This window comes from Neolamprologus multifasciatus, chromosome 16 (assembly GCF_963576455.1).
Source record: "Neolamprologus multifasciatus chromosome 16, fNeoMul1.2, whole genome shotgun sequence".
NCBI classification, from domain to species: Eukaryota; Metazoa; Chordata; class Actinopteri; order Cichliformes; family Cichlidae; genus Neolamprologus; species Neolamprologus multifasciatus.
This window is the reverse complement of record NC_140454.1, coordinates 7,979,889-8,005,119: the sequence shown is the minus strand read 5'-3', so window position 1 is coordinate 8,005,119 and position 25,231 is coordinate 7,979,889. Positions and strand designations below refer to the sequence as shown.

The 25,231-nt window shown below is 41.0% G+C and overlaps 1 protein-coding gene and 1 long non-coding RNA gene across 2 annotated transcripts in view; one reads left to right on the top strand and one right to left on the bottom strand.

Annotated features, from left to right (window-relative positions):
• The first annotated feature begins 6,353 nt into the window (after window positions 1–6,353).
• htr2aa (5-hydroxytryptamine (serotonin) receptor 2A, genome duplicate a) overlaps window positions 6,354–25,231 on the top strand; it is a 95,854-nt gene continuing 76,976 nt past the window's right edge. Inside the window, exon 1 of the mRNA XM_085135392.1 lies at window positions 6,354–8,511. Coding sequence (XP_084991518.1) covers window positions 8,070–8,511 — 442 coding nt within the window. The 5' untranslated portion in view covers window positions 6,354–8,069. The remainder of the gene's footprint in view (window positions 8,512–25,231) is intronic.
• On the bottom strand, window positions 22,966–23,733 carry LOC146500204 (uncharacterized). Its single transcript, XR_014869799.1, has 2 exons — window positions 23,545–23,733; window positions 22,966–23,460 (listed from the first exon to the last, which is right to left on the bottom strand). It is a non-coding gene; the product is annotated as an uncharacterized LOC146500204 (long non-coding RNA).

The following is a 25,231-nucleotide window of genomic DNA, read 5'->3' as shown; positions in this document are numbered from 1 at the left end:
GACCCAGATCGGCGCACAGAATTTGCAGAATTGGCAAAACAACAATTGAAACAGGACCCTCTGTTCACGCAGAAGATTTTGTTCAGTGATGAGGCAAACTTTTATGTGAATGGTGAAGTTAACAAACAAAACCACCGCTATTGGTCTGACACTAACCCACATTGGATGGATCCCCCCAAGAATGTTTTTTTTTTTTTTTGGTCCGAGCATTCCTAGATGAACAGTTTCCTGGAAAGTGGATTGGTTCTCATGGGCCAGTTGAATGGCCCCCAAGGTCTCCCGATCTGACCCCCTTAGACTTTTATCTTTGGGGTCATCTGAAGGCAATTGTCTATGGTGTGAAGATACGAGATGTGCAGCACCTGAAACTATGGATACTGGATGCCTGTGCTGGCATTTCTCCTGCAGTGTTGCTATCAGTGTGTGAAGAGTGGGAGATGAGGGTTGCATTGACAATCCAACACTATGGGCAGCACATTGAACACATTTTTTAAGTGGTCAGAAACTTGTAAATAACTCATGAAAGAATAAAGTTACGTTGAAACCAAGCACACCATTGTTTTTCTCGTGACATTACCAATAAGTTTGATGTGTCACATGGTCCTCTTCCTATTGAAAAAACAAAAGTTGTATCCAAGATGGCCGACTTCTAAATGGCCACCATGGTCACAACCCATCTTGAGGAGTTTGCCCCCTCACATATACTAATGTGCCACAAACAGGACTTTAATATCACCAACCATTCCCATGTTATTACGGTGTATCCATATAAATGGACCACCCTGTACATTAGATTCATCAAAGTGACATAATGTTTGGCAGTCTTGGAGTCAGCAAAGAAGACCCCTCGGGTGAAATCTACAAGCCCAAGAGACTTGAAAGTGTTTTGGATAAAATCCAGGAAAACACTGTAAATCCTGTGCCTCAGTGAGCCACGACAATTGCAAATGTGCCTCAGTGAGCCAACCATTCAGCGCTCAGACAATCCACTGCTGTACTGGAAAGTCAACCAACCTCGATTGCCCACTCTGGTTTCTACAGCAGCTAAATTTCTCTGTGCACCTACAACAAGTGTGGAGAGTGAGATACTCTTCAGAACAGTCTCTATTGTTATTGATGAAAGGAGAAGCAGCCTGACAGCTGAGAAGGCTGAAATGCAGATCTTTCTAAAGAGAAACCTCCCTCGCATGTTAAAGTGGACACATTACAAAAGGTTTATTAAAAGAATGAGCTTTTTTTTTTCATTAGAGTTTTGGCAGCTAACGTTTTATCATAAAAAAGTGGTATCGTGCCATCCCTAGTTAATAGCATAGGGACTGGGCAGGTAGAGAGCTGAAGAGTGGACAGACGGAAATTGGCTGAAAGGGGAAGAGGAATCAAGAGGGTGCTCTCAAATAAACAGAAGCCTGAGACACTGAGACACATACCAGAGGAACCAGTACAAAGTTGAAATCACCAGAATGCTAGAGGCAACTTAAACTAAACTGGTTACCACATCACTGCAATGTAATAATCTGGTGATCAATGAATGAGTCCTTTTATTCAGGCAGTGATCAATGGATGTTGCAGGTGTGCCAGCGAGAAGCCAGACTGGATAGAGAGCACTCCCTCCTGGAGGACATCACACAGCTGGAAAGACCTGTCTGTATTCACATGCTCACAAAAAAAAATGGGTAAAAGGGGGAGAGAAAGAGAAGATGAGAAAGAGGAAGAAAATAAAGAAGAAGAAAGGAGAAGGATAGTCCTGTTAGAGGAGGATAAAAGGGGGAAAACTAGGAGCTGACAGGCACTGATTGGCAGCCTGGCTCTAATGGATATCTACTCCCTTTTCAGAGCACAATCAGGTGAGGAGAGTGTGAATCATGCAGAACCCAGATGTTCAGAGGCTACCTTCAGGTCCTGAACACAGGTACTTTCATGCAACAGAGCACAAAAGCAATGTTGGAGGGGAATGAAACTTGTCCATTACAAGTCATGGTTGTACATAAGGCATTGTAAAAGGTACCTTTTAAAGTGAGCTGAATGGTTCCCAGTATTCCTGGGTTTTAGTCAGACGTCTACACAGAGATCAGTCCAGAAAAGCAATACTGCAACATCACAAATCATGCTCATGACTTCTTTTTTGGTTAAACTTCCTACTAGTATTAGATATTTAACACAAGGTCGATGTGTAATCATTGATGTCACTCATTTGTTTAACTCATTTCAAACTCAAACTGACATGAGTTTAAAAATTATCTGAATTGTCTGAGTCATGTCCACTTTTGAATAACTAATGTGTTCTTGTACAATCTAACAGGTCCAATTGTACACATAAGTGGGTCTGTATGGCAGACTTTTGTTGTAATGAAGAATTCCTTCTCTGCGCTCCACCTAGGCCAGGGGTCAGCAACATGCGGCTCTTTTGTCCTTATACTGCGGCTCCGGGTGGTTTGGGAAAATAAATTAGAAGTATTTAGCTGAAGTGTATTTTATTTGTGTTTAGTTCTTTTTTTAACTTGTAGTTCTAAATTGGAAGATTATTGTGATTTTGAAATATAAAAATAAAATTATATCTTATTATTTTTTCATCGCTCAAAATAAGCATCACACTCGCGGAAGCCGGTGTACCCGCCAAAACGCCGTGCATTTATCGAGACTTTCGACCCCAGGTAGGCCAGTTATGGATCTTCGGATCCACATTATGTCGGCAGCTGTTCTCCACCGTGAATTATGTTAAAAACAAACACCGCTCACGCCTCACAGATGACAGCTTACAGTCCTGCGTAAAGATGAAAGCCCCGTTTTGCAGACGCTGTGCGCAGAGGTTCGGGACCATAAGTCTTATTGTAAACATATCACGGCAGACCCGACGATGTTTCCATGAACACGCTTTTCAGCATCTCTTTATTGACCGCTTTTCACACACGGTTGCTGTACGCATACAGCCGGCTGTAGCTTTTCAGCTCACAGCCCGATAACACAACAGCAGAGAGAGCACAGACTTTAAGGCGGCGAGGCGTGATTGCGGGTGCCGCTCAGGTGCGTCCGACTCCCCTGCAGCGGCGCTGCAGACCACGCCCCGCCACACACATTAACCAGGTAAAATACATATTTAGGCAGAATTTTGAAAATATCTATTTTTTTTCAGCAGCATAGTGCTTTTTTCCCAATTACTTTTTAAAAGTCAGGTCAAGGCTCCAAAAGCCCAAAGGGTGGCGGCTCACAACATTTTTTGTTGCTACATGGATCATTTTAGTTCAGCTGGGTGTCTTTCCTTTTGTTATATTTCTGTAAGAGTTCAAAATGTGTTAATTACATAAATAAAATGTAATTTTCTCTGTAGCACTTCATATTATATCAGATTTCATAAGCAACACACCTTAGTTTCTCTTCTCTTATTTATATTCTTTACATTATGTACATTTGATCTTTTACATTGTGTATAATGTCTATTGATTGTATTGTTTATTTTAATATTTGTGTACAGCGCTTTGTGACTGCCTGTCTGTGAAAAGCGCTTAATAAATAAACTTTACTTACTTACTTTAGTTGTTCACACAAAGCATAAAGGTAAAAAAAACAATATATACAGTGTTATCTTCATTTTAGATTTCAAAAAGTATTTGCGGCTCCCAGTGTTTTCTTTTGCGTGGAAACCGGGTCCAAGTGGCTCTCTGGGTGTAAAAGGTTGCAGACCCCTGACCTAGGCTGTCAGATGTATCCAGAGAACAGTTGCCTTTCCTCCAAGACCTCACAGAGTGCCCATCAATTTCTAACAGAAGAGTTTGCCCTGATGTCACAACATCGATTTTCCTTAAGCTCTCTCTCTTTGATCTGAACTGCCATGTTGCTCTCAGAAACAAACACTTGAATAATACCTGCATTTTTATATTGGATTATGTTGGTTAGTATGTTACCCACTCCCTCAAGAGGTGTGCTCATTTTTGATCACCTAATTTGCACTGCTTATGGTGGATGGCTTGCATTCATACATTTATGGATTAAAAAAAAAAAAAGCAAGCATCCCAATAGCAGTGTGCTTGTGGCCTCTGTAATATGTACACGACTGAAATAAATATGGACAGTTTGAACACAGCCTTTCTGTATAGTACATAGCACTATGAGCTGCTTCCAGATATGAATTTACTTTTTAGATGAATGCCTAATGTGGAAATGTGAGATTGCTTGTAATGTATTTATATGAGTTAGACTACAGTCTCCCCAGTTCTCCTGCTTACTATAAAGCTTTGTGTTTTCATTTAGAGTAGACTAGAGGATGAAAACCTGCAGTAAATCTGTAATTGACTACAGATTAAATAAAGTTTAACCTTTGCACATGCATTTCAGGCTTTAGCACTCTTGGCTCAGCATTAATTTTTTTATGAGTTGATGTCATCCATTGACCAGTTGAAATTGTGAATGCTTTGCTTTACTTGTGATTTTGAGCTTAGTGTTCAAACACAGATGGCAGCAAACTAAAATGCATCTGTTCAAATGTATCTGCACTTTCCGCCAGCCAACCAAATCATGTCGTGATTGGCAGCCATCAAAAATCTTCTGGTATAATTCTGGCTGGATGTTTGACCATTTCTCTTGTCAGAGTTCCTTCAAATTGCTTTGTTTCCTGTCATTTACCCAGCTTTTCAGTGTAGTCCACATATTTTCAACATGGTTAAAATCAGGGCTTTGGGAAAGCCTTTCAAGAAGCCTAAGGTTCTCAGTCATCCAGGTCAAGTCTAACATTTCACCTCTCATCTGAGAAGCTTCTTTAGTGCTAAGAGCATTTTGTGGAGAGTCCCAGATTTTAAGCCCTATGGAAGTGTCCCCAAGAGGGTCATGGACCCCCTGTTGATCTTCTACCTAATCACACGAGCCAAGGTGTGAAAAAGGGTGTGGGTCACAATCAGCCAAGGTTTCGGGTGAACCCATTGTGAAGCCTAGCCCCACCCTATCACGTGATTTCCTGAGTTCAAATGGCCCAGGATGTGAGTGAGAGTTAAGGTGTCTGTGGATGGATCTCAAAACTGGATTATAGATGGAAGACAGTTGGTGTCATAAACCACTGCCTCTGTTCAAAGATGGTCACTCACAGTGGACATAAATGGCTTCTTTCACTCCTTTCAAACCATCTGTCTTCTCTGTCCAAAATGTGAACATTGGCATCCTCGAAAGAGTGTCCTTTGTTCTTTACATACAGATGGATAGCCGACTCTTGTCCCATTGAGGTGGTTCTTCTATGTTGTGCCATGTGTTTATGAAGTCCACTTCAAAAATGTCTTCAAGGAAACTTAAAGAAGTCCAGATGCTTTTCTTTCCAAGGTCCTTAGACCTTTCCAGAAGCCAAATGTTAGCCTGCTTTATCCATTTAAAACATAGTTTTGATGTGTGTTTGGGATAACCGTCCTGTTTGAAAACTGAGCTGTGTCAAGTTTCAACCGTCTAGCTGTAGATTTGAGGGTAAGTTGAATCATTTGTAGGTAGTCCTCATTATTCAATCCACTTTATGCAGTACTACTAACAGCAAAACAGCCCCAGAAGCTTGATGCCATGATGATTGACAGCTGGCAAAATGGCCATAAAGCTCAATCTTTGTCTCATGTGACCAAAATTTTTCTCCAGAAGGCATTTAGCTTGTCCATGTAAACAGTTGGAGCAGGTCCTTCTTTGTTGGTTGGCACCTCCTCATTTCATAAAAATGTAAAACACCTCACTGTGGACAATGATGCTGGTGTTCCAGCGGTTTTCAGGCTTGAGTCTTGGTGATCTTGAATAATTCTCTCATCTGAGGGTGACAACTGAGGTCTTCTCCCCAACCTTGGCAGTGTGGTGGCGACATATCTAAATAATTTGAACTGTTTAATCTGATGATCCTGGAATCTGCAGTTGTGTAGAAATGACCCAAAAAGCTCTAACCTCAACCCCATTGAGAATGTGTGTTCTACACTTAAAAGTCCGCTCTGTGCCAGGAAGTAAACTCATTTAAATGAAGTCTACTAATTTTGCCAAGAGGAATGGTCAAATAGCCAGGCAAGCTTGTTGATGGCTACAGCAAGTTTGACCAGTTGCACCTGGTCATGGCACAACTTGCTAAAGGACATTTTACAAAATATTAGCACAAATGTATGTACCCAATTCTTGTTTTTTTTTAAGTCATTAAACATGTATGCAATACAATCATTCCACCAAAGAAATCACCCATGGATATATATATATATATATATATATATATATATATATATATATATATATATATTAGAGAGGGGGCTTTGGCATATTGCTGAATATGGTAATGCTAGTAAAGTGAATTGAGAGAGATGCAGGTTTAACTTGAGTGAGAGAAACACAGAGAGAGTGTGAGAGAGCGACTGAAGGAGGGAGAACAGGACTTCCAGATTCAGGACTAAGAGGAGGAAAGAGAAAGCAGCACAATAAATAGAAGAGAGAACGCTTGAGAAAGAGAGAGAGAGCGAGAGAGGGAGCATACCAATATGGTATGCGGGGGAGAGACCCTGGGTAAAAAAGGAGAGAAAGAGAGAGAGCGAGAGCAGGAGATCCCAGTGAGAGAGCTGCAGAGAGAGAGAGGGAGGGAGAGAGAGGCTGCATGTGAGAAGCAGCATGAGCGAGTAGAAGCAGAATAGCATTCAGCTCCTGTTCACCACAGAAGACGACTCAACTCTCCTGGAAAGCTGAAAACACACGGAGCCTCTTCAGTCTGCTGATGGGAGAGAGAAAAGAAGTTTGCTTTCCTCCTCCTCCTTCTCTTCCTTCTGCTTCTTTTTTAGTTTTTTTTCCTTTTTGGAAAGTGACAAGATGTGGAGATGTGCAGAATGAATGATCAAGGTCTGCGAAGGAAGGAGATCTGTGTTTATTCATGAAGGATTTGAAGAGTGACTGACATTTCCCACTGAGGGCTTATGCAAGTACAAGGAGGAAAAATGTAAGGAATATTTAATTCTCTGGAGGTCTGACATTGTTCTTAGTTACAGTGAACAAGGAATACTTTCTTACTATGAGTCAAGAAATGCGAGTGAAGGAAGGAGACTGGAAAGTTAGTGACACATACTCACACATGTCAGATATCATCATGTTCATCATCCATGTCTGTCGGCTGCCGACGCACTCTCACAGGTGCAGGGATGAGTTGAGACGAGAGAGCGAGGACGCTTGAAGATTTCCACACACGTTAGGAAACACGCACGTACAGCATAATGACATCTGTGCAGGAGTGCCAGTTAGGATAAACAAATTCTGAACATTCACACGTAAGTCAGGGTTTGTGTCAAACTGATAACACCAGTGTGTCATTATACTATTTAAGAATGACCATTCCAAGGCAAGAGGGATTTTTTATTTGTTTGTGTTCTCATACTCCTTAAAGATCATACATTAAAGACTGACTGAAAAGAAACAAAGTTACTGAATAACTGCTTCAACCAGGCGATGAAATTCTGATTTGTAACATTCCCGACTTCACATGGACCTGATATTTTTAACATGAACACAGCCTTGACTTCAAACTCCAAGGAGGAGAAACCTGCAACTGCCATCGCGCCAGCTTTGAGTGGATTCTATAATCAGAAGAGATTTTTTTTTCTAAATCACTGAAGACATGGGACCTGAAACAACTCTGTTCCGTTTGGGATATTTTGGGCAACGGAATACTTTTGTTTCTTTGTTTTCACAGAGCCAGATGACGGACTGTTGGCACAGTGAGGTTATTAACCAAGCGAGATATCATTTTTAAGCGTTTGGCATTGTCCTGTGAGATCAAACAGCTGCTCTTCTGGTTGCGCTGAATTCAGCAGAATGCTATTTTTGTTTCCCCGTTGTGGAGATGATTTTTTGATCCTCTGACAGTCAATCCGGGGACTTTTCTTCTTTTTTTTTATTCGACACGATGGAGCAAAGAAGTGGTAAACCGTATTGAATTACAGGTTAATTGCTCGAGTGATGAACGGTGTTGTATTTATAATATTCAGAGCAACGGGAATGGAAAACAAGTGAGCGATGAACAGACTTTCCTCTTTTCTCCGCCACTCTGACCCACTTTCCAGGCAGCGGTCCTGAGCATTTATTGAGCTGACACCATGAACCTGCATGGTGGCAATGTGTCAGAGTTGATCTCTAACACTGTCACAGCCGTTACCACTCTGGGGTCTAACCTCTGGCCTCCACGCGAGGAAGGTGGCCTCCAAAGCGGCAATGCCACGAACCTGGGCTGCCAGAGGAACAACGTGGTTCATAATGGCAATGACGCACAGCTGGGGAACTGGTCTCACCATAACGTGGTGGGAGTCTACGGGTCTCAGTGTCCTCCCTCGGAGCAACTGATGCAGAAAAACTGGGCAGCCCTGCTGATTTTAGTGGTCATCGCTGTCACGGTCATGGGCAACATCCTGGTGATCCTGGCCGTCTCCCTGGAGAAGAAGCTGCAGAACGCCACAAACTATTTCTTGATGTCACTGGCAGTAGCTGACATGCTTCTCGGCATCTTGGTCATGCCGGTTTCCATGGTGACCATTCTCTATGGTAAGCATTGAGTGACACTCATATTGGGCTTCATTAAGTTGACATTTGGTGTGTTGCTGACTCGAGTCCAGCAAGCTTTGTTGTTGTTGATGTGGGCTTTTTTTCTCCTCAAAGAATGAATGGTTACATGACTAATGACTAAACAAACTCCACCTGCCTGCATGTGTAAAGCTTTGTTCAACTGCAAATCATTTCTGAGACATTGGTAAGAGCAGGAAGTGAAGAAATCACATTATATCTGACGTTTTTCTTTGCATTTTGAAAAACTTATGTTTGGTTTTTAGAGAAGTGCTCTTGAAAATATGTCTTATGAGGCAATCCCAGTCTGTGCATGTTAGAATTCATGCATGGCTGTGGCTTGAGGACAGATGGAGAGCAGCAGTGATGGAGGTGTTTGGTGCTGTTGTTGTGAGTGAAGTGTTTACTCCAAGTGCTACTTCAGCACGACAAGAAAGGGGCACACAGAGGTGGTGCAGAGACCAAGTTACTGCAGTCCTTCAAATCACTGTTTCACAAAAATACGGCAGCATGCAAAAGTTTGGACGTCTTCAGATTTCTGTTACTGAGATGAACACAGCATGAAGTGATCTTTAAAAGGCATAAAGTTATAGATTAAAAACTTTCTTCTTTTTATTTTAGAAAAAAGGGGAGAGTGACAGTAAATACGAAGAATGTGATTCAGAAGTTTGGGGGACTCTTTCATAGAAATGACCAACTATTACCAAGTTGTGTCAGATTTACTTGTTGTGCTTGGTCACACAGTAGTCATCAGGAAAGTATTGCAGTTTTCAAATCTAACGGATCCCGATTTTCCAAGAGAATGCTATAAGAACAAAGCAAAAGGTAGCTGGTCTGAGCTTGGAAAGAAAAGTGTCTGGACTTCTTTAAGTTGCTTGAAGATGCATTTTGGAAACAAGTATTGTGGACTAATATACTTAAAACAGAACTTACTGAAAGCCATGAGAAAAAAATGTGGGGAAAAAACAATGCAGAATTGTTAAATATAGGGCTGATCAGTCACACTTATATATCTGTTCCAACCAGTAACACTATGAGTGAGCAAGAATGAATTTCATTAAATATCAGTGAACAGTAAAATAAATAATAAATAAAACTAAAGATTGAATTAAAATATTTTCTATGATCCATAGGTGGAAGCTGAAGGTTTTACTATGGCCCTCATAGTCACGCTGATCAAAATATCAGAAATCTGGGGCTTTATTTCAAGACAGCTGCACATGCAAAGCAAACAAGAAATTTCACAGAACTACAAACCTTTTGCAGGAAGGAAGAAAAGGCAAAGATTCTCCCAAACAAAAACTGAACAAATCTTAGCTGCTACAAAGCTGCAATAATTACTGACGAGTGAGCTTCTAAGTTCCCAAAGCTTTTCTTCAGACTCCTTTACTTATTTGTTACTTTAAAACTGTTCTGGAAACAGAAAGTTCTTTTCTTTAAATCAGGTATAACATGTTAATCACTGACAGGTGCAGTAGATAACACTTATTATCTCTTCACCATGGCACCTGTTAGTGGCTGAGATATATTACAGAGCAAGTGAACATTGATGGTGAGGGGTGATGTGTTAGAAGCAGGAGAAATAGGCCACATTGTGATAGTTAGACTGGGTCAGAGCATCTTCAAAACTGCAGCTCTTGTGAGGGGTTCCTGGTCTGCAGTGGTTAGTATCTATCAACAGTGGTCCAAGGAAGGAACAGTGATAACCAGTGGGTCATGGCCTGCTAAGGCTCAGTGATGCACACTAACTGGTCTGCATTGCTGCAGAACAGTCAGGGTCCCCATGCTAACCCTTGTCCATGACAATGGGCACGTGAGCATCAGAATTGGACCACGAAGGAATGGAAAAAGGTGAGCCGATAAATCACGTTTTCCTTTATATCATATGGAAGGCTGGGTGCATGCGCATCACTTATTTGGAGGACACCTGGCACCATTATGTACTATGGGAGGAAAGAAAGCAGGTGGAGGCAGTGTGAGGCTTTGCTCTACTGGGAAACCTTGGGTTCTTCCATCCGTGTGGATGTTATTTGACATCCACCACCATCCATTTGAGATCTCAAATCTAATTTAAGCATATGTGGGGTGTGCTTGACAAATAATTCCGATCCTTGGAGGCCCCAACTCACAACCTTTTCAATGGAACAAGCAACGTGGGGGCCAACACAATATTAGGCAGGTGGTTATAATTTTGTGCCTGAACAATGTATATACTACCAGTAATCACATAAAGCCAAAGTACTGTTAGGTCAGATTCAGTTCAATTTAATTCAGTTCAGCTTTATTAATATAGCACCAAATCACTGTGGCACAGCCAAATAAAGATGTCGAGATGTGAAATGATCGCAGTGAAACTCACAGTGGCTGCATGCCTGTTGTCTACTCCCAGCTCCTATTGTCTACTCCCAGCTCCTATTGTCTCATAACCCAAAATGAGGTTATTCAGAATTCAGAGACTGCCATTTAGCACAGCCTCTGGGTGTCTCTAGAAGTGCCTTTAAAGAAAAATGGAGACCACATAAAGGATGAGGGAGGGATGATTATCACAAAAAAAAGAAGTCCAATGACCCAATCATGCTTTCATATTTGGGGTAAGTAGAGATGGCCTCTCTCTCAATCGTATGTAAGCACTGCTGTCATTTCTGGTGGTTCGTGTGCTGCTGATTAATGCAGCAGGAAGCTGAGAGTTTCCTCTACCCTCCTTCATTTTCTTTGTTGATTTGCCACTCACTGTCCCACCATACCCAGATAACCTCTCCAAGACATACACACATACACCCACCTTCCACCGTCCTTCACTGTTGCCCATTTCCTGCTGATCCATTCTCATCTTCCTTGAGCTTCCCTGTGTCTCTGTAAATGTCACGAGCTGCTGCTCACATAAGAAGCTTTAAGCCCTAAGTAGCAAATTCATTTGCGTGAGAAAAAGTGCAGCAAATTAGTCAAAAGGAAGAGTGCTTCCAAAAGAACGACCTCTGGTGCCTATTACTCGCCTTCCCTGGTCTTTAATGAGAAGACAAAGGAACTCATTAGCCACACTGATGCAAAACAAACACACACAAAGCAATTATTTTCTCATGTTGTTACACCGTTGCAGTGATTGTGATTTGTCTACTTATTCACTGAGCAAACGCAGCTTTGTTTCAGGGGGAGAAGGCATAATGATGATATTACAAGTGGTCTTATGAAATGTGATAGTGACCATGAGTGAGATTTTAAGAGGTTATTATTGATGCCAAACAGAAGATTATAGGCGAAATCAAGTGGCGAGGTTATGGATGGTTATTAACGAGGTCACGGATGAGTTTGTGCTGCTGAACTTGTCAAGATTATATTTGTAATGGGGTCAATAATGAAGCTAGGAGAGCCCACATTTTATGCATAATAATAAGTGAGATCACTGATAAAGCTGAACCAGTTGAGAGGCCCTTGGGCAAAAATTTATTGCGCAAGTGCCAAATTACCATTCCAGCCAAACCTCCTGTGCTGAGTCATAAACCTCTAACAGCTAAAACGGTGCAATTAATTAGAGAAAGTGTAGAAGTGAAAGAAGCCAGCTCAAGTAAAAAATGTGGGCTACTTAATTACTTTTGGCAAGTTAGACCGTTCATCAATTAAATATGTTGCAGAAAACTCATGTAGCTAGCACCTGCTCCACCTGAATTTCAGTCTACAATCTGAGAAGGCGCGGAGGTTTTCTATACATACACTGGGATACATTGCTAGCTATAATTTAATAATGCAAGTTGCAGCTGTGTTTACACGAAAGACGTGAATTTCTCCTTGAATACTCTACATTTATTCTCCGAGATGTGCTAAAACTTGAATAAGTGGAATACAAATGGAGTTGCAGCAAGTGAACGGATCTGTTTCACTTTTCACAGCTTATTACCATTTGGCAGGTATTCAGGATCTTCCATGCAAACTATAGGTTACTGTGACAACCTGCCAGACACGAAAGGAATCGCAAGGAAGTTTTTGATACAGCACCGTATAGCTCGTTACAACCAATTTCTTGCTTGCAACTGCCAGCAACCATTCACCACCCCTGGCGTAGTGGTTGAGGACACTGTACTTTGCTCTAGTGACTGGTAGTTACCAAGACATCACTGACCAGTGTCTAGGGCTGTGCAAATGTGGCTTTAGCAATCACTTCATAATGACTTCCACCAACGATTTGTAACCAACTGGGGAATAAAGTTACCAGGGTTCACCAATTGGTCCCTGGGCCCGTGTGACAGTGGCCTAAGATGGTGAGCATGGTAAATAGTATACTGGCCAAGTCAGCTACTATGAGACAAAAAATGACAACAATTAGACACTTAAAAACTTCAGAACGATGCATAATAGCAATAAAAAGTCAACATGACTACAGAGAGATACGTCAAAAGACACATAAACAAAAGTGATTACAGAGGTAAAAAAACCACTACAAAGAGACGTAACATGACAAGTACAAAGATACAAAACAGCAACATTCAAATTGACTACAGCAGGGATAATGCAACCACAGAAGCATATGAGACAGAGCAAGCTGGACCGTAACTACAAAGAGACTAAAGCTCTCTTTAAATCACTCTCCATTGTTTTATTTTCGTTTTTTTAATCCTGCTGTCCCGCTGCATAGAGGAGTTGGGCCTTTTTCTTGCCTGTGCTCAGGGACTCAGTCCATGGCAGCCTAGGCATGCTCACACTGTCACTGTATATGTGTTGACACTCATAGCATGGTGTCTCACAGAGATGCCAGCATAGCTGTTATTTGCCTTGATTTTGGGAGAATCGGATGTACCCAACATGAAAATGCTTTGTCTTTAAAAAGTCCTCTGGAAGCTTTGTGGAGCAAAAATATGTTTCTTCACTTTTTACACTGTTTTGAAATTGCATTCCTTGCTGAAGCAGTCAGGTTTCTCTTCAAATATACTGTTATGTTACTCAGACAGGAAGCATAGCCATATATCTTATTAGGGAGTATGTTAAACATGCCACGTGCATATCAGCTTACCAGCCAAATGCTAATACTTTGTGGCGTTGGCTGGTGTGCCTGTCTTGTCTGGTCATGTTGGCAAGTGGCCAGGTGATGATTTAGAGATCCAGTTCTGCTCTACAAATCTATTTGGCTAAAACAAACACCCCAAGTGTCTTGGGAATTTGAGGATTAACATAACATTGTGGCTGTGTGAACACTGTGGACACAGAGCTTGTTTCTCATCCATTTTACATAAAACCACAGGGGGCAAATACAGTTCTTACTGTGCAGTGCTGGTTTGCTTCTCCCCTCTTCCACGCCTTGTTTTTGTCACACGGTCCCTGGAGATGAGCTGTCAAAATATACTTGACAGACTGAAGTGCTCTCACACCATATAAAACCCTCCTGACACTCCTCTTTAATGCTTTAAAGAGCTTGAATAACTTGGGTTTCACTTGACTAGAATTTGCACCCATGATAGTTGAAGATGTACAGTCATACATCACCTAAAACAGAAAAACAACTGTTGTTTCCTTTTAACAGATGTTTCCACCAAGTTTTAGAGATTTCTTTGGAGACATTCAGGGACTATGTTTACTCTCCCTTCAGAGTTTGACTGTGTTTTGTAATATAACTTTATTTCAAAGTGAAGGTGAAAGTGTGGTTAGACTGCATTGGAAATCTTTTGGTGTTCTTCACTACGAAAAGAAGCATTGGAAAACTTGCCATTGGAAAATGTCAATATTTCAAAGTGACCAAGTGTTAAAAGTTTAGGAAGCACAGAACTGGCAGCATCCTCGAGAGAGAAACTTGACTAATTGGCAAGCCTGAACACTAGACAAGGAACTTATATAAATAGAAGTAGTTGTCATGTTATTCTTTGGCCATTGTGTTCGAAGGCCAGTGTGCTCAGTTAGCAGCAGTAAAGTGCAATTCCTCCGAGACCTAATGTGGGTTCATTAGAAGTAATAATAATAATAATGGATTGCATTTCAATTCAATTCAATTTTATTTATATAGCGCCAAATCACAACAAAAGTCGCCTCAAGGCGCTTCATAGATACAGAGAAAAGCCCAACAATCATATGACCCCCTATGAGCAAGCACTTTGGCGACAGTGGGAAGGAAAAACTCCCTTTTAACAGGAAGAAACCTCCGGCAGAACCAGGCTCAGGGAGGGGCGGCCATCTGCTGCGACCGGTTGGGGTGAGAGAAGGAAGACAGGATAAAGACATGCTGTGGAAGAGAGACAGAGATTAATAACAGATACGATTCAATACAGAGAGGTCTGTTAATACATAGTGAGTGAGAAAGGTGACTGGAAAGGAAAAACTCAATGCATCATGGGAATCCCCCGGCAGCCTACATCTATTGCAGCATAACTAAGGGAGGATTCAGGGTCACCTGGTCCAGCCCTAACTATATGCTTTAGCAAAAAGGAAGGTTTTAAGCCTAATCTTAAAAGTAGAGATAGTGGCTGTCTCCTGAATCCAAACTGGAAGCTGGTTCCACAGAAGAGGGGCCTGAAAACTGAAGGCTCTCCCTCCCATTCTACTTTTAAATACTCTAGGAACAACAAGTAGGCCTGCAGAGCGAGAGCGAAGTGCTCTAATAGGGTGATATGGTACTACAAGGTCATTAAGATAAGATGGGGCCTGATTATTTAAGACCTTGTATGTGAGGAGCAGGATTTTGAATTCAATTCTGGATTTAACAGGAAGCCAATGAAGGGAAGCCAAAACAGGAGAAATATGCTCTCTCTTTCCAGTCCCTGTCAGTACTCTTGCTGCAGCATTTTGGATTAACTGAAGGCTTTTCAGTGAGTTTTTTGGACATCCTGATAATAATGAATTGCAGTAGTCTAGCCTGGAAGTAATAAATGCATGAACTAGTTTTTCAGCGTCACTCTGAGACAGGATATTTCTAATTTTAGAGATGTTGCGCAAATGGAAGAACGCAGTCTTACATATTTGTTTAATATGTGCGTTGAAGGACATATCCTGGTCAAAAATGACTCCAAGGTTCCTCACAGTGTTACTGGAGGCCAAGGTAATGCCATCCAGAGTAAGAATCTGGTTAGATACCATATTTCTAAGCTTTTCAGCGCCGAGTACAATGACCTCAGTTTTATCTGAGTTAAGAAGCAGAAAGTTAGCGGCCATCCAAGTCTTTATGTCTTTAAGACATTCCTGCAGTTTAACTAATTGGTGTGTGTTATCTGGCTTCATGGACAGATAGAGCTGGGTGTCATCTGCATAGCAGTGAAAATGTATGCTATGTCTTCTAATGATGCTGCCTAGGGGAAGCATGTATAATGTAAACAGAATTGGTCCTAGCACCGAACCCTGTGGAACTCCATAATTAACCTCAGTGTGTGAAGAGGACTCTCCATTTACATGCACAAATTGGAGTCTATTAGATAGATATGATACAAACCACTGCAGTGCAATACCTGTAATACCTACAGCATGTTCTAATCGCTCTAATAGAATATTATGGTCAACAGTATCGAATGCTGCACTAAGGTCAAGAAGGACAAGCACAGAGATGAGTCCACTGTCAGAGGCCATAAGAAGATCATTTGTAACCTTCAATAAAGCTGTTTCTGTGCTGTGATGAACTCTGAAACCTGACTGAAACTCTTCAAATAAACCATTCCTCTGCAGATGATCTGTTAGCTGTTTGACAACTACTCTTTCAAGGATTTTTGATATGAAAGGAAGGTTGGAGATTGGCCTATAATTAGCTAAGACTGCTGGGTCTAGAGATGGCTTTTTGAGTAAAGGTTTAACTGCAGCCACCTTGAAGGCCTGTGGTACATAGCCGATTATTAGAGATAGGTTGATCATATATAAGATCGAAGAATTAATCAATGGCAGGACTTCTTTGAGCAGTTTTGTAGGAATGGGGTCTAAAAGACACGTTGATGGTTTGGAGGAAGTAATTATTGAAGTTAACTCAGAAAGATCGATTGGAAAAAAAGAGTCTAACTTAACATCAATGGTACTAAGAGTAGCTGTAGATAATATTACATCTGTGGGATGATTATTGGTAATTTTTTCTCTAATGATAAAAATTTTATTTGTGAAGAAGTTCATGAAGTCATCACTAGTTAACGTTAAAGGGATGGTTGGCTCAACAGAGCTCTGACTTTTTGTCAGCCTGGCTACAGTGCTGAAGAGAAACCTGGGGTTGTTCTTATTTTCTTCAATCAGTGATGAGTAGTAAGCTGTTCTGGCTTTGCGGAGGGCTTTCTTATAAAGCAACAAACTATTTCTCCAGGCTAAATGATGATCCTCTAAATTTGTGACACGCCATTTCCTCTCCAGATTACGAGTCATCTGCTTTAGGGTACGTGTTTGAGAATTATACCACGGGGTCAGGTACTTCTGATTAGAGACCTTAGTTTTCACAGGAGCTACAGTATCCAGAGTCGTACGTAGTGAGGAGGTGAAATTATTAACAAGATAATCGACCTCTGTTGGGGTAGCGTTCAGATAGATGCTCTGCTCTGTGTTGGTACAGGGCATTGACGATGATAACAGTGGCTGGATTATATTCTTAAACTTAGTTACAGCGCTTTCAGAAAGACATCTACTTTGATAAAGTCCACTCTCCACTGCTGCGTAATCAATTATTGTAAATGTAAATGTTATCAAGAAATGATCAGACAGGAGAGGGTTTTCAGGAAACACTGTTAAATGTTCAGTTTCTATGCCATATGTTAAAACAAGATCTAGAGTGTGATTAAAGTGGTGGGTGGGTTCTTTTACATTTTGAGAGAAACCAATTGAGTCTAACAACAGATTAAATGCCATGTTGAGGCTGTCATTTTTAGCATCTACATGGATGTTAAAATCACCCACAATAATTATTTTATCTGAGCTCAGAACTAAATTAGATATAAAGTCTGAGAAATCAGACAGAAACTCTGTGTAAGGCCCAGGTGGACGATAGATGATAACAAGTAAGACTGGTTTCTGAGTTTCACAGCTGGGGTGGACGAGGCTAAGCATCAGGCTTTCAAATGAATTAAAAGTCTGTCTTGGTCTTTCATTAATTAATAGACTGGTGTGAAAAATTGCTGCCACACCGCCCCCTCGACCTGTGCTTCGAGATTTCTGGTAGTTAGAATGACTCGGGGGTGTTGATTCATTTAAACTAACATAATCATCCTGCTGCAACCAGGTTTCTGTAAGGCAGAGTAAATCAATTTGTTGATCAATTATTAAGTCATGTACTAACAGAGACTTGGAGGAGAGAGACCTAATATTTAATAATCCACATTTCACTGTTTTACTCTTTGGCTCAGATGTGGATACTGTATTGTTCTTTCTTTGTAAATGTTTAAGTTGTTTGTTGCTGGTTTTTAGTTTGTTTTTTGTCTTTTTGGAAGCAGACACAGTCTCTATGGAGATGGGTTTTTGGGGGGGTAGCAGGAGGAGAGAAGCTGCAGAGAGGCGTGTAAGACTGCAACTCTGCTTCCTGGTCCCAACTCTGGATAGTCATGTTTTGAGGGGTTTAATAAATTTGTCCATATTTCTAGAAATGAGAGCTGCTCCATCCAAAGTGGGATGGATGCCGTCTCTCCTAACAAGACCAGGTTTCCTCCAGAAGGTTTGCCAATTATCTATGAAGCCCACATCATTTCTGGGACACCACTCAGACAGCCAGCAATTTAAGGAGAACATGCGGCTAAACATGTCACTCCTGGTCTGATTGGGGAGGGGACCAGAGAAAACTACAGAGTCCGACATTGTTTTGGCAAAGTTGCACACCGATTCAATATTGATTTTAGTGACCTCCGATTGGCGTAACCGGGTGTCATTACTGCCGACGTGAATTATGATTTTATTGAATTTACGTTTACCCTTAGCCAGCAGTTTTAAATTTCCTTCAATGTCGCCTGCTCTGGCCCCTGGAAGACAATTGACTATGGTTGCCGGTGTCTCTAGCTTCACATGTCTGAGAACAGAATCACCAATTACCAGAGTTTGACCCCCAGCGGGTGTGTCACCGAGTGGGGAAAAACAGTTAGACACATGAACGGGTTGGTGGTGTACCTGGGGCTTCTGTTTAGGACTACGCTTCCTCCTCACCGTTACCCAGCCATCTTTCCCCAGCTGCTTGGGGTCTGCCGGGGAACAGCTAGCGGGGCCTACGCTATCTTCGGCTGCACCAGCTACAGGGGCCTGGCTAGCTAAGGGTGAGAGCAGGGTGCAAAGCCGAGTCTCCAGATCAGTAATCCTGGCCTCCAGAGCTGCAAATATGCTACATTTGTTACAGATATCATTACTGCTAAAGGAGGCCGAGGAGTAACTAAACATCTGACACAATGAGCAAGAAAGTGCAGAAGGGACAGGTGAAGTAGCCATGGTGCTAACGGGTCGGCTACGAGCTAAGCTAGCGAATAGGGTTGCCAACTCCCTGAGAAATAAATAAGGGACACCTCGTGGCCAAGGCCGGGCGACCCAGTTGTCTTCACCCTTCCCAGTGTGGTGAATTTTTTAGCTCTTTTTTTGTGTGTGAAATTATTTTTTTAACCATTTGACTTGAATTTGATTTAAGTAGATGCATATTCTTTGTGATATCAACACATGGGAAACTAAAATCATTTAGCCATTTATTTTTAGCTCAAAATGACAACATTAACACAATAAAACAGGTCTCTTTCTTAAACAGAAGCCTGTCATGCTTAACTTTTGAGAATAAAAGTAAATCTTTCTTTAAAAGAACTCTGTCCTGCTTAACTTAAAATTATATAAATTAATAGAAAACAATAGAAAGAAAAAATATTCTTGTAACAGTGCACATTTAGTGCATTTAGTGCAATTGGCTTCAGCAGAGGCATTATTTCAGCTTTTGCTCCCGTTTGTAAACCCACTTGTTCCCATGATTACGCGTCATAACTCATCATCATTATTCATCTATGTATTACTTTTATGTATTACTCATCTATTTGTTGTAATCATCTATCCTTGCAGTTGTTTATTACACAAAATAAATTATATTATCACACTTCTGGCCACATAGCGCTGATATTCACTGCACATGCCCATTTTAACCTTAACCAGAGGGTTTAAAAACAAACAAACCAGTGTTTACATACCACATCTGCTTCTGCCGTGGCCTGGTGGACAAAAATTGGTTAAGGGTTCCCGAGCTTTCACGCCCCTCATGTTCTTCATGTGCCCACCATTAGAAGCATGCCTATGGAAAAAGTGCGCCGGCACACAGTGCAGTGCGCTTTATAGGTGTTATCGTGCACTTTTCCAGCCAGGTGTTTTCCTTTTCCCATTCTTCCCTGTACTTTTGTAGCCTTTTTTTCTTTCTCTGAGAGGAACAAACATTGCTGGTCTAATGCTGGGCTCACACTGTATGATTTTTGGCCCATTTTGAGCCGATTTTTGAGTCGTGCGACCAATTTGGTGATCGGCCCGATTTTGGCCTTCATCGTGCATCGTGTAGTATACGTGGGGTAACGAGAAGCGATTAACACCTCACGACCAGCTCCCGATCATCAATCGCTCGTGAGGGTGTCACCGCAGCCGCTCACACTGCTCACGCGCAAACACGTAAACGTCGGTGAAAAAGACGGAGCAGCACGGCTGTGCAGCGTGTGATCTGGACACAAGCGATGGAGGCACAACTTGTAGAACTTTGGAAAGCTCATCCGAGCCTTTTCGAAGTGGCATCACCAAATTATCACGACCACAACAACCGTGAAAATAGTCGGATTTACATTGCTGCTCAATCACAGCTGCCTGATCAGTGTTTTTCATTAGCAATTTAGCAAAGTTGATGGTGGTGTGTGTCTGTGTGAGTGAAAGACAGAGAGGGAGAGCGAGCGACAGATTTTCTGTTATAACCTTCATTTTATGGAGGCACAGTGTGAGCACTCAGGTCGCATCAGAGCATCGGGCGGTATAGTGTGAGACCCTGCATCGTGACCTACGAACTTATAACCCATGCGAGCCAATCGTGCAGTTTGAAAATCGCACAGTGTTTGCCCAGCTTCAGGTGTACTGTCGTCTGAGACCGCAGTGTCGGCGTTTGTTTCCCTGTTGGCCATGCTTTTTGTTGTGGTCATCTGTTGTCTTCCGGTATTTTCTCTGCAAGCGACCTTTCCTCAACCAATGAGATGAGCGGTAATCTGAATTGTCATACTCGAATTGTCATAAGTGTGCTGTCAGCTCATTGGTCACAAAGCAGGAGCGGGGCTGGGAATTGTGTTTTCAAACAAAGCGTTAATTACATTAAAACTTACAGACTACTTTTGATTCTCACTGTATTACGGGACAAAGTGCGTCCCTTTTCAGCTCAATACGGGACGTGTACTTTTGTTTCTAAATACGGGACGATTCCGTTTTTTAAGGGACGGTTGGCAACCCTACTAGCGAAACAGTACAGAGACAGTGAGTGAATACTTTGGCTATAAATTAGGTAGTGAGTACAGAGAAAGTGTGCTTCGGATGAAGCACGTGAAGATTATACTGTGAAAAAAGAATGTATTTAAAAGTTGTTAATTAAACTGCTAAGCAAATAAGCTACTCAGAAACACCACTGTGTTTGAGCAGGAACAGGAAGCGATACTATACCACAGAGCGAGCGAACACCAAGTGACAGCGCCACTTGTAGAAGCAAGTCACATTACTTTCTCACTTTGACATCACTTGGAGTTGCAAAACGAGCATAACTAGTGTTGTTTGACGCGTATACTTTAAGTAGGGACATGATTGCAGTCTGTCGTTATGTCCAGACTGAGATCTCTTGACAGCTACTGGATAGATTATAAAGATCTAAATACTAATCAGTGGCAGTTTCTAGCTGTTATTCTACAAACTGCATTAATTTCTCCAGCATGCTGCCATATACTTGAATCTTCAGAGCTTATATTCATATTTTATTATGCTTTGAGACTGTGTGTGCCAGGAATTTGAAAACATGATACGGAAAAAATAAGCAGTTACTAAGAAACACATGACGAATGAATACGAAACAACCTGATAATTAATGAATTCATATTAAGTGGTTCCTGAGCAACACAAAATTGCAAGGAACTACAGATAATGATGAGTTACCATGGCCCAAATTGTGAAATACTTTAACAATGCATCATGAGGTAGCCTTACTTCTGTAAAACAAAGACAAAAAAGTCAGTTTTGTGTGGCACAAACCACAATCCCTCATTCATTAACTAACAGTTAAATTACTTGTTGTGACTTCCCCAGAAAGAACTCAGTGGCTGTTTGCCATATTCAAATAATGAAAGACTACATAGTAACTACCCTGTAGAGAAGGGCAACAAGGCTTTCCTGAAGAAACTAGGCCTTATGGGAACGTTCTCAGAGGACTCACGAATTCATTCATTAAACAGCATTCAATGGCCGCTGTCATTACACAAATACCTAACTGTTGGTTTTCCATTGACATTCAATAAGGGTGTCTTCATGCATTTCCATAATCATTATTAAGTGCCACCGACATCATCTGCTGTGACATTCGTAAATAAAGGAAAAAGGACAGATGGCATCAGGAAGAAGAGTTTCTAATACAGAAGGTGAATGGTTAGTAGGGAAATTAAATAATTACTTTTGGCTGAGTAAAACCAAAGCTTTGTCATTATCTGTAACATTACCTCACATGTAAAGCGTTATTATGAAACATGTATTTGGACTGCAGTAAATGGATTACATACTGTGGTCCTGCTGTGGTAGTCAAAACACAAGTTATACAACATCATTCAGAGGATTAGGATAGAGATATAACTGTGCAAGGCAGTTGCACATGGAGACAACATGAAGCATACCATCAGTCTGATATCATTAAGATTTGATTTGTGAACAGTTTATTGAAAGTAAAGATTATGGTTTACATCTGAAGTCATTTGTTTTTGGTGGTATGGCTCTGTTCTGGCACCTGAGCAAGCAGCAAGACCACAGATATGACATTCACTAAGTCAAATACAGCATGAACAGAGGAGCTGTGGCGAAGGTGGGTTCCAAAGTGGTTTGCAGATGTGCAGAAGAGTAGGCACCACAAATAGTGCATTCATTGAGTATCAGCTGATTCAGGTTGGCATTGAGATCAGCTGATCTCCTGGGATTGTGGCTGAGTGTCACTATATGGACTGCCAGAGGTACGGATAGGCTTGATTTGTGAAATTATTAGTTGTATTGTATACTAAGCTAAAATCAAAAATAATTATGAGCTTGCTAAGAGTTAAATTGGGCTGCAGCCCTGGATCAACCTCTCTTGCTGAACTTAAATCCATTCCTGATGGACTTGAAAACTTAACTTCTCCTGGTTCTAAATCCTGCAAAGGAGGAATTAGCCATACCACCTGGCATTCACTCTTGCCTTTGACCCCAATTCCAAAAAGAAGAGATTCAGTGTAATAAATAAAGACAGAATGCAATGATTTGCAAATCTCATTGACACACGTTTTATTTACTATAGAACAAAAAAAATTATAAAAAATTAAGAAAGTGGTAAAGAGAATATGTACTGAAGATCACGTTTACCAACATGAGGATCCTCTTTTCTTTTAATATCAGTCTGTAAACATCTGGGGAGCAGCTGCTGGACTTCTGGCAGAGAAATATTGTCCCGTTCTTATCCAACAGGATTCTAGCTGCTCAGCAGTCCTGGGTCTTATTTATCTGTGAATACAATCTGCAGTTTGCCGCTGTCTTGCTGAAATGGGCAAGGCTTTTTCCTGAGGTATGATCTATATGGGAGCACTTGTTGCTCTAAAACCTGAATAAACCTTTTATCAGATGTATAAGCTGCCAGTTCTATAGGCACTGATGATGCACTGCCATACCATCAGAGATGCAGGCTGATAATGAGTTGGATATCCCTTCTCTTCTTTAGTCTGGAAGATGCACTCAGTGAAGTTTTCCAAGTTCAATCGTCCGTCCACAGAACAGTTTTCCATTTTGCTTCAGTCCATTTTAAATGAGCTTTGGCCCAGACAGGAATGCAGCATTTCTGGATTATGTTCCGGTATGGCTTCTTCTTCAGAACTGTAACCTGCATTTGTGGACAGCACAGTGAACTGAGCCCACGCAGTGATTTCAATGACAGAATCATACCTGTTTTTAATCCACTGCCTTGTGAGTGCCTAAAGATCACAGGCATCCAATACTGTTTTTTGGCTTTGTCAGTATTGGATGATATTACGTATATGATATTCAAAGTTTTAGGATTTTATGTTGAGCAACATTATTCAGAAACCCTACCTCTCTAAGTTGCTCTTTTTTTTTTATATCCAATCACGTTACTCACATGTTGCCAGTGAATGTAATTATTTGCAAAATGTTACATTTTAGCAATTCTTATTTTCCAGCCTATTGTTGCTGCATGTTGTTCAAAATGAGCTAATATTTTTTTATGAAATAGTGAAATGTCTCATTTTAAACATCCGATATGCTTTCTAGGTTCTATTGTGAATAAAATCTGGGTTTATGAGATTTTCAAATGATTGCTTCCTCTGTATTCTCTGTCTTCATTTTTAAATCACATTTCCCATATACTGTTTCCTACCTCATAATAAATCAGAATTTATGGAACAAACTGATCACCCCAGGGCAAGTACATATCATTTGTCAATCAGCCTGTGCTGACTGATATCAAAAGACGTTGTCTGTAGAAGCATGTGTGTTTAAGTGATTTAGGTGTGTTTCTGTTCAGTGTGGACTAACAAAGCTGTCCACACACTCAAACAACTTCTCAAATGGAAGCAGTGTCTCTTCTTAGCAGAAAGGGCCAGCCTTCTTTCCAATTCAGTTGGTTGGTAATCAGTGCTTGTTGGTGCTAAAACACTAGTCAATGGTCATTTGGTAAATAGAGACAATAGTGAAAAACAGGCTCTGTGGGAACAGAATTTTCCAGCTTCAAGTCAATGAATGCTTGCCAGGTTCTCCACTTTGCCAACTTCTGCTCCTGCTCCTGTTTCAGTCCGACCTCTGCTGTCTGGATAATTTAATATCATATGGATTTTTTTTTTTACATTTTAGCTTCAAATGCTCATTTTCTCCCTCTCATCCCTCCCTCCCTCTGGGCTTTTGGGCTCGTTGATGTCTTTCCTCTTGCTTTGCAGACTTTAACGCCGCTATTCATCCATCACTTGCAGCGTTTGGTTCCTGTGTTTCTGATTTGAAAAGTTTACCTATTAGAAGGTCTCTGGTAGAAAGAAAAACAAGCACTTCTGTATCAAAGCCACTGGATTTTGCCCGCTTGTCTTGGATGGGCAGCTGTGTAGAATGAGATTTACTTAAAAGATTAGGCTGTGTTTCTCCTGTGGATTCCCCTGTGATTCTCTGCCAAACCAAGCACTGACTCCAGATCTTGTGCATGTTACATAATTCAATGACGGAAAAACTATAAAGCCAAAAAAGGGAATTCTTTTTTTATTTACTGTCTAGTTTTTGTAATAGAAGTTAACTTTGATGTAATATCAAATGTCACTAATATTTTTATTTATTTATTTTTTGTTAATATGTATTAACCATTCCCACTCATGCTAACTATTAGGGGTGTTATTATATACTGATTCTGATACAGCTAAATATGCTGATTATGAAGGACAGGGAGGTAACAATACAAAAATAAAACCATGCTTAAGAATTACAAGTAAACATATAAATAAATAAATGAATAAATAAATAAATAAAAGGTTAGCTATAAAGCATTAAATGCAAGTGAGAATGGAGCGTGAAATTCTCCAGGTAG